Genomic DNA, 10,000 nt, shown 5'->3' on the forward strand with positions numbered 1-10,000 from the left:
TGTGAGGAAATGTCTGGAGGTGTTGTCGACCTTTACCTTGTCTGGAACCTAAACTGCATATTTGAGCCATGTCGTCACCTCGTAATGTTGGACCATGTGCAGCTCAGCACCCTTCAGGGTCTGCTGCTTGGTTGGTGCTTCCTCATAGGCCTTTCCTTCATTGGCCACCTCAGCGATTTATTTGTCAAAGTTGTCTCAGGACGTCTTGAAAGAGAATCTGCTCCAACGGGTTCCTTTCCTGGCACAAATACAGCTGTGCTGTTGTAGCATCACATGCAGCAGTGGTCTCTGACACCTCATAGGCGCTGAGTGGAGGTCTTCATAGGTCATGGGAATGAGAAGGTTGTGATTGCCATAGAGGTGTCCGGAAACCATCTCACAAGTCCAGACTGTAGCAAGACACTTTGTCTCGATTTGTACAAAGCACTGTTCAGCATTCGTGAGTGTTCTGGAACAAAAACGTCCAGGTTTTAACTGACCATCACGTTTCTGCGGAAGGACTAATGAGCCAGAACTAGCATCTGTGTCTGTAACTAGTAGTAGCAGTTCCACTAATGATGGTTGACATCACAGATTTTATGAGCTGTCACGACTTGTTTCACCTCCTGGAAGGCGTCCTCTCGACCTGCACTTCAAGCTCATGTTGCATCATTGCTGAGGAGGTCATTGACAGCTTTGGAAAGTACCTGCCTGGTAGTGGATCATCCCTGAACTCTTTTCAGGTCGCTAATTTGTCTGGCAGCTTCATCTGGTCGAATGCCGTGCTTGTCAATGCAATGTCTGAGTTATCTGAGTCTGATGCAGAAGACATTTCCTGTGGTTTAACTTTGAATCTGCATTCTTTTGCTGGTCCAGGGTTTTCTGGAGCCCCACTTCAGGCCCCTCTCGAGTGTCTGAATAGATAACATTCACATAAAAGGTTATGATCCTTCAGGAGCTTCGCCACCTGATGTTGGAATATTCGGTTGGAATAGTACCTTCAAAAGGGTCATGAACGCCGTGAGGTTGGCCCTCTCGGTTTCTAGTGGTTTCTTCTTGTGGTGTACAAACACCTCAGGACCCGCTTGTTCAGAGAAGATGCCATCTGCAGAGGGTAGAACGTATTTCTATTCATCCTCACAATCTTATTCACACTCTGTTGGCTCTTTGACCGACTATCGCCCCAACATGTCAACATATTGGTCTACTCCCTTTTCACCTTCACACTATAGACTCAGTGATTTTGATTGGCTGACCAGCCTCTGCTGGTTCAGCATCTTTTTTCTACTCTATTAATCAAACCCGGCAACAATAACTACGAGTCAGCAGGTGGCGGCCACGTTGCCACATTCACTTTGCACCTCCTTTTTCTGTCCTTATTGTAGTCGTTGTAGTTCACACAGTTCAGTTTACCCTCTGAACTCTTTGCATCACTCAATCATCCCTCAGGTGCTTAAAAGCCTTTTCAGGCATGAAACTTGAATCTGCTCCTGTCCTGCGTCTTAAGGTCAATACCGTGCAAAACTTGTTATACTTCTGTGGTTATTTCAGTGAAAGTAATGCAGTAATGCACACAGTAATGTAATCAGTAATGCATTACTTCACACACAGTAATACTGAAAAGTAACTAATTACTTAAAAATGAAAGCAACTTGTTCAACACTTAGCAGCAACAAGTAAAACTAAACTATTATCTGTGCAGAAAACTGTGAATCACCTCGATGAAGCTAAACGTCTGCTGTTGTCAAACTGGCCTTCGAACATTCAAAGACGAATCCGCTGACAAATGTCCACGACACGATAATAAAGTCTAACAGCAGCCAGCGTCGAACCCAACCACACACACCACAGTTTAACGTAAGGTTAATACATGACGCAGCTGAAGTCTGTGAATTAGTCCCGCTCGTGTTATGATGCAGAACTTCAGCTTAATTATGCCACTTTGTGTTAATTTAGTTCACATTTCATTTTGTAGCTTCTGTGCTGATGTTAGTGAAACTGCTTCTGTATCGAGAGATAAAAACACATCAGTCAGAAAGAATGAGCCTGTTTATTAGCCCTCATGTTAATCAGCATCATCAATCTTCCTCTTCCTCGGCCACCGACAGTCTCGTGGCTCGGGTTCATACACAACTCTATCGGTCAATAGAATCTAATAGAAAAATCTGCAGGTTACAGTTAGGACGTCTGTCCATTAGAAAAACAACAGAAACCGTGAAACCAAAAAGCTCCCGTCACCCCTTCAGGACGAGGGGGCGGGACTAGGAAGATCTAAACCGGAGTGGACGAGTGATGCTGTGTCTAGTCCTGGGACGTTGTGAGGCTCGGTGTGACCCCGCTGACCAGCTGTTCACCGGTTCAGACCCACCGCAGGTTCTCGGTCAACACCGAGCCGAGAACTGGACACCAGGCCACCGTCCACTCCAGTGTTCTCAATCAGTTTTCGGGGAGTTAACCCCTCACTACAGTTCTGCTCGCCTCGGCGCCGTCACGCTAACGAGCTGCGGGACTGTTCAACACGCCTGAGACGCTAACGTTTATCTGTAATCACATGGTCCGATTACAGACGTGTTGAGAAATGACAAATCCCAACAACTGTTTAACGTAGCGATGTCCAGGCAGAGACAGAAAGACAAAAAGAGACAGAGACAGTTAGCCTAGCAGTCTTGAGAATATAACACATACTCAGCTTCTCTTTGCAAATCGGTTAGACACAACATGTGAATTAAACAATTTCATTTTTAACAGGATAACAAAGTACATTTTTAACTGGAGAGCACCCGCCAGAGTGGAAATTTACACAAACCATATTATCTTATCGACAAACTGAATATTCATAACTGGATGAACAGATTTAAATAGACCCCTGTACAGGAGAACTCATTATTATCGTCGTCATTATTATTATTATTGTCATCATCATCGTCACACATACAGGAAGCAGAACCACTGATTCAATATTCAACCCTCAACGCGAGACAAACCTCTCTGTGGTCCGACACACACAGCGCTCAGCTAACACACACAACGCTCAGCTAACACACACAGCGCTCAGCTAACACACACAACAATCAGCTAACACACACAGCGCTCAGCTAACACACACAACAATCAGCTAACACACACAGCGCTCAGCTAACACACACAACAATCAGCTAACACACACAGCGCTCAGCTAACACACACAACAATCAGCTAACACACACAGCGCTCAGCTAACACACACAACAATCAGCTAACACACACAGCGCTCAGCTAACACACACAACAATCAGCTAACAGACACAGCGCTCAGCTAACACACACAGCGCTCAGCTAACAGACACAGCGCTCAGCTAACACAGATGTACACACCACACACACACACAGCGCTAACAGTCATTCCGCTAAGGCCAGAGTTAAACCTCTACGAAGACACACAAACATGTCTGAGATTTCATACTTATGTTGGCTGACTGTCCAAAACACATACTAAATGAGCTAACTGGTAGATCCAAAATCCTGCTGGGAGGTGGGCTTGAAAAGCAAAAGAACTTTCACATTTGTAGATGTATAAAAAGCTACACAAACATCTCTATAGAGGCAAACATGCTCATTTGAGAAGAATAATCCAGCCTCAGCAGACACAACATACTGCTAACAAACACACCGTTCAGCTAACACTAAACAGCCAGCTAACACACATGTAACTTTAGCTAATGTACGTGTGCTCATGTAATGTATAGTTTAGCTCACACACATATACCACTGAGCTACAACACACACAGTTTTGCTAATGTACACGTTAAGCCAACCTGTTCAACCACAGCACAGTTTAGCTAACAAATAATCATTTAATGCTGCGCTGACGCCACGTCTGGAGAATCAGATAACGTGGGAATGCTGACACGTTGTCCAAAGATGTTAGTACGTTTGCTTTCCATGTAGTTACACCAGGTTAGTGGATATTAAGCCTAAATTAGGTTGTTTTAGTTGTTTTACATTGTCATGGCAGCACATTAGTAAGTACAATTAGAGGCAAACACTGTGTAGCTTCTTATTAATTAGCAGAATGGATTTCACTTGGTGTTTAGATTCGGTCTTATTCAGATGATCGTGCCACTGAACGCTCTTTAGAGACATTTTGTCACTGTTTTCTGGCACTTTTCTTTAAAATGGGTGACAGCTGTAAGAAATTCACGTTACAGCTCAGAATGACAACCAGAAGGCTGACGTGACGTCTATGCATTACAATGTGAGCACATGTTTAGCTAACTGCTACACGTGCCGCAAACTCTGCTAACACCACCAGACACACAGAAACAGTTCAGCCAACACATTCATCCAGCTAACAAAAATTAGCACGTCAGTAAAAGCTAACTTTCAGCGCTCGCACCGCGTGGCTAACACACACAGCTAACAAACACATATTGTTCAAACATCTTCTCACCGTCTTTCAGTTAACTTGTACATTCAGCTGATAAAACACATCCAGAATCAGTTCAGCTCAGCTAACGTTTGGCTAACGAACACAGACACACCACAGAGCTAACAAACAGTTCAACCACCACAGTCATCCAGCTAACACACAGTTGAGGTAACACACATCTTTTTGCTAACATTGTTCAGCTAACACACGTTTAGCTAACTCGCGCACTTAGGTAACACGCTTGTTTCGATAATACATCGCTAATAGAATCGATAACTTCATTGTTCAGCTCCTAACACTTCTTCTACAAAACAAATCGGCAAAGTAGAAATACAGAACAGAAGTTACAACAACAATAATAAAGTTTCACTCTGTAAGAAAATAGTCATTTCCCTGCTTTTTGTAATCAAAGTCGATGCGGGGAAACATGGTGTCGGCTGGAGGTTCAATCCTGTGGAGGACACAAAGTGTTTGACCACAGAGAGATCTGGCTTTAGACAACGCAATATAAATCGTCATTTATTCATCTTTACATCATAATAAAAACTAAAGAATCACTATAGAGATACAGGTATAAGAACTATCATCAAACCAAAAGAAAACAATAAACGCGTCATTGCACCTCCAAGATGGCGACTTAACAGGTAAAATTAGATGGAGAACAAACAGACCCAGCGAGCACAGATTTAGTACAAAAAACAGTTTTGTCTCTGACGGTAAAACATTAAATTTCCATCTGACGCTATTAAAATATTTCTATGCCACAAAAAAAACAAAACAAAACCAAAAAAAAAAGCCAACACACACAATCTGACGCATGCTTTAAAACATTATCATAAACAAAATAATAATAATAATAATATCTGATTTTCTTACTCAAGACTGCTAAGCCTCATACCGTTTTCTTATTGGAAAATAAAACTAGACAAAATATAGATTATACTGGATTTTTTTTGTTCAAAGCCACACTGATACATCTTTAAGTTCAAGTTTGATAAAAAACAAAAAGAAAAATCAGGTCTACGCGGTGGAGAGACCAGAGGCTAGTCCAAAAAAATCTGCCCGACAAAATATCAACTTTGTAAGGTTAAAAAACAGAAAGAAAAGAGTTCGTGATTTTTCAGTTAATCCTTAGTTTTCTCTACAAAAGGAAGGAGGAAGCGGCAGAGCGTTGCTAGGAAACCCCGACTCGGTTGCCGTCGACGACCATCCGAGGCCTTCACCGGTGAGGGAGGAGCCTCTAGTGATCCTAAAGAGACAGGAAATGACATCATTGTTTACGGTTTGAATTCGTCCCCACGGTCTCTGGACCGGCTGAAAATCCTGTTTCAGGATCTCTTGGATGTAAAGAAGAGATCAGAACCTGCACAGGTGTGTGAGCAGCGTCCTGGTGTTACCTGTATGGGGGCGGGGTTCCACAGGTAGGGCTGCTGTCTGTAGTATTCCGCTAACGCTGCAGTGTAGTCTGGCACTGAACTCTGCTGAGACGACTGACCTGCAGACACACAGACCAGCGTCAAAGTCAAACCTGCACCAACCCACCGAGACGTGGACGCGGCGGATCGGCCCGACCTGCTGACAAACACCTTAACTTCATCACATGACGGCTCACGTGGAGGTGAATTTCTGTCACCTGATCAACGTCAGAGCACATTTCTCTCTCTTAGCTCTGTCTCTGGTCTCCAGCAGCTCTTTACCTGCTGAACGCTGCGCTATGTTCGCCGGCTCGTCGCTAACTGTGACTGAAAACGACTCTTAAACGATCAGCTGATCACAGAGACACCTGTCAGGTAACGTCTCGTTTCCGCCTCCTCTGCACGACTTTCAGGTCAGAATAATTTGAGTGCATGTGGTCATTTGCGTCACATTCATGCTGTCACACAGGCAGACAGATGGCGTACTTTGTTTCTTGTAGTAGTCCTCCCAGGCCTTGCTGTAGTCCGTCATCAGGCTCTGAGGCTGGCTCTGCTGACCTGCACACACACAGAGACACACACATTGACCGCAGGGACAGGAGGCCGAGGACACACTGGAGCTAAAGACACGACAGGTTCACAGACTGAAGAGACTCCGCAGCCAATCAGACGAGGCGAAGACGCAGCGAAGAGTTTGATTATTGACGATTTAGCAAAGTTTTCAAAGACGACCGAACACGAGAGACAACGGGACGTTAAACTGTCCATTAAGAACAGAGCTTTTCTTCTGGTCTGAGGTCCAGTCCTTGTGGTTCTTGGTTGGAGCAGGTCTCTTCTGGTCTGAGGTCCAGTCCTTGTGGTTCTTGGTTGGAGCAGGTCTCTTCTGGTCTGAGGTCCAGTCCTTGTGGTTCTTGGTTGGAGCAGGTCTCCTCTTCTTGCTGGTCTCTCTCAGTTGCGGTTTCTTTGCAGCAGCTGGACCATGAAGGGCTGATTTTCTCGTCTCCTCCATCAGTGGATGCTGAGATGTTTCTGCTGTTGACTGTGATGAACGTCTCCTCTGCAACACAGGGACCTCCTGGTCTTCTGTCCTGAATCAGTCCTCATGAGAGCCAGTTTCATCAGAGCTTTGATGGTTTTGTGACTGATGTTGAAGATACATTCAAAGTTCCTGAACCTCTCTGGACGGACTCACCTTCATGTCATAAGTCCAAACTTATGACTGGTACTCAATATGTGTGTGTGTACGTGTGTGTGTGTGTGTGTGTGTGTGTGTGAGTGAGTGAGTGTTACCAGGGTCTTGTTGTCCAGGGTTCTGCCAGCTGGTCTGGTAGGTGTTTCCCCAAACTCCAGTCAGGAAGGTCTGACCACTGCCACAGCTACACAAACACACACACACACACACACACACACACACACACACACACACACAGTGTACAGTTACTCAAACACACAGCATGTTTACATGTGTAAAATATCTACAATCACAACATTGATTATTTTATTGTTCGCAGCAGTTTTGAACAAAGTTTTACCAAAAAAAGCTTGTTTTGCTGCAGAGAGATGACTTTTCCATTCGAGCTCTTCAATTCAGTCCTTCATCACAGTCTGACAGCCTCAAATCAAACCCAAAACAGTGTGTGTGTGCGCGTGTGTGTGCGTGTCTTACTTCTGGTGTGTAGCAGGGCCCTGGGTGAAGGGACTGAAGCCAAACCCTCCATTACTCATAATGCCTGAACCCTGAAGAGACAGAAAGTAGAATTTATTTTTCAGCACTTTTAGTCTGAACATTTCGTTCATTCCACCTTAAGTCTGCTGCCACGTCTCATTCCACATCATCACGAGTGTCTGCCGTGTCTCTCTACGATCACTGGAAACCAGTGACGCTTCACTACAGCGTCTTCTTGGGTGTGTTCTTGTCAATGAATCAGTCTCTTAAATTGCGTGTTTTTTCAATGGACTTTGGTGATCACTGGCACTGAGCTGCATGCGACAGTTTGTGGAACTCTTTGTCTCTTTGAGCTGAATCCACAGTGTCTTTCGATGACCGCTGTGTTTACGACACACTAGATGTGTTATGTGGTCATTGGAAATTACTCAGAACAATGTAGGAAGAGAAACGCAGGTAATCTGAAGGAAGACGAGACTGAAACCAAAAGGTGCCTGGACCAGCTCGAACCGGATGAGGACGAGTCAGGACTCGGCTTCAGGTCGGTTTGTACAGAATTTCCATTAAGTGTTATTTTGCTAAGGTGCGTTTGTTTTGTGTACCCCGATCTTGTCGTCTATAAGTTGACGGGCCAGGTCCATCTGCTGGGCAGTGCCTCTGATGGTGAAGACCCGGGTGTTGGGGTCGGTGGAGGGGGGAGGGTTCCTCTGCAGCTCCACGTGAGCTCCAGACTGCTGGTTAATACTCTTGATGGTTTCTCCACCTGTGAACACACAGAGAGCTTTATGGCGGCGAGCTGATGGATCTGCTTATTAACTGGAAGCATGAAGCAACTTCTGCAGCAGAGACACAAAGACTTTCACATTTAACGTTAAGACAAGGGACGTCAATGGTTGACCGTCATTCAGACTCAGAGTAAACACTGAGGAGGACGAGCTAAACGTGAAGCTAACTCTGATCACCACCTGCTGGACAAACTGAAGCTCCATCACAACTAGCCGTCGCCACGTCTCTCCCGATTGGCTGAAATTAGAGTTTATTTCAACCAATCCAGAGTTGGTGATGATTGTTGGAGCAGTGAAAGATGAACTGAGAAAGTTTGATTTTGTTTCTGTCAGTCTGAATGAATGAGGCGTGTTTACGGTTTTAAATTACTGTTTTTTGAATGGAGTCTGGTGGCTTTAGTGGAGTGACACAGCGGCTGTTTCTGGTCAAACTAAAAGGGTCTCACTCTTGAACAATAAGGTCTCTCTCTTTCCAAGATGTTTCTGGACACATTATAGAACACTTTGAGTCGTCAGTGTTAAAATGGACAAACGCTGACGGCGTCCAAACATCCAGAGGGATTACGCTGCAGCCCATTCCACGGCTGCCGCCTGCAGCGCTCTCACTTATTCTCGTTGTTAACGAACCTTTCATGAGGTGATTAACTGTTCGGGTCAGCGAAGATAAATCCACAAAGTTTAAAAAAGAAACGTTTTCAACCTCTGAATAAAGCTCTGCATTCATTTACTGTGTTTTAATTCAGATCTGATTCAGATCTCAGTTCAGTGTTTGATTTTTGTAACTTTAATGTTTGAAGAGTCAGACTTCTGTGAAATGACTGAATGAAAGTTTTATGTCATTAATTCTGACACACAATAAATGATCGGCTGACCAATCAAATGTCAGATGAGTCATTAATAAACTAATTCAATATTGTTTCTATTGAAAGTTCATTTAGTTCATTTTTTTACTGCATCTGGTGCCACAGAATTAAAACTCATTGGCTTCAGTGTGTGTGTGTGTGTGTGTGTGTGTGTGTGTGTATGCACAGACAGTACTACATTCATCAGTATTGTCCAATAGAAAGTCCCGACCAACAATAGACCACCAGAGAGAGAGAGAGAGAGAGAGAGACACACACACACACACACACACACACACACACACACACACACACACACCATATGGTGTCTAAACATTGGGCACTTGACATTCTTTTTTCCTGCAGCTTTTATTTTGGAAGCTGCTGCTCGACCCTCTTGACAGACAGACAGACAGACAGACAGACAGACACACACACACACACACACACACACACACACACACACACACACACACACGGTGGTGTGTTGCAGAGGTCTGTCGAGGTGGACGGTGCTGATGCTGCTCTCATCCTGAGTCCTTCCTGTTCGTTGTATTTGTGGTTTTAGGCTTCGAGCTCTCTGCAGTTTACAGGCTGCTGATCAGAAACACCTCAGATGACGTGAAATAGTAACATTCAATCTTCAGCTGTGGTTTGTGTTTCGTGCTTCTTTGCATAAATGAAAACGTTGACGATGTTTTGTATTTTTCTAAACTTCAAATTTCTTCACAGAATGAGAAAATGTGACGAGCCAAGAAGCTGATCCAGCTGCACTTTTTCTTCACTGCACTGTGTTTCTTCACTGCACTGTTTCTTCACTGCACTGCGGTTTCACTGCACTGTGTTTCTTCACTGCACTGTGTTTCTTCACTGCACTGCGTTTTCACTGCACTGTTTCTTCACTG

The 10,000-nt window shown here is 44.4% G+C and overlaps 1 protein-coding gene across 4 annotated transcripts in view; it reads right to left on the minus strand.

Annotated features, from left to right (window-relative positions):
• Positions 1-2,010: 2,010 nt before the first annotated feature.
• The window catches only part of LOC143320907 (far upstream element-binding protein 3-like), a 16,876-nt gene continuing 8,886 nt past the window's right edge, over positions 2,011-10,000 (minus strand). For all 4 annotated transcript variants that reach the window (XM_076730948.1, XM_076730947.1, XM_076730946.1 and 1 more), the window contains exons 13-18: positions 8,071-8,231; positions 7,469-7,539; positions 7,093-7,178; positions 6,289-6,360; positions 5,785-5,882; positions 2,011-5,636 (exon numbers count right to left, since the gene is read on the minus strand). In XM_076730948.1, the coding sequence (XP_076587063.1) occupies positions 5,628-5,636; positions 5,785-5,882; positions 6,289-6,360; positions 7,093-7,178; positions 7,469-7,539; positions 8,071-8,231 (497 nt within the window). In that variant the 3' untranslated portion in view covers positions 2,011-5,627. The remainder of the gene's footprint in view (positions 5,637-5,784; positions 5,883-6,288; positions 6,361-7,092; positions 7,179-7,468; positions 7,540-8,070; positions 8,232-10,000) is intronic.

Source organism: Chaetodon auriga, chromosome 5, assembly GCF_051107435.1.
Source record: "Chaetodon auriga isolate fChaAug3 chromosome 5, fChaAug3.hap1, whole genome shotgun sequence".
Classification (NCBI taxonomy): domain Eukaryota; kingdom Metazoa; phylum Chordata; class Actinopteri; order Chaetodontiformes; family Chaetodontidae; genus Chaetodon; species Chaetodon auriga.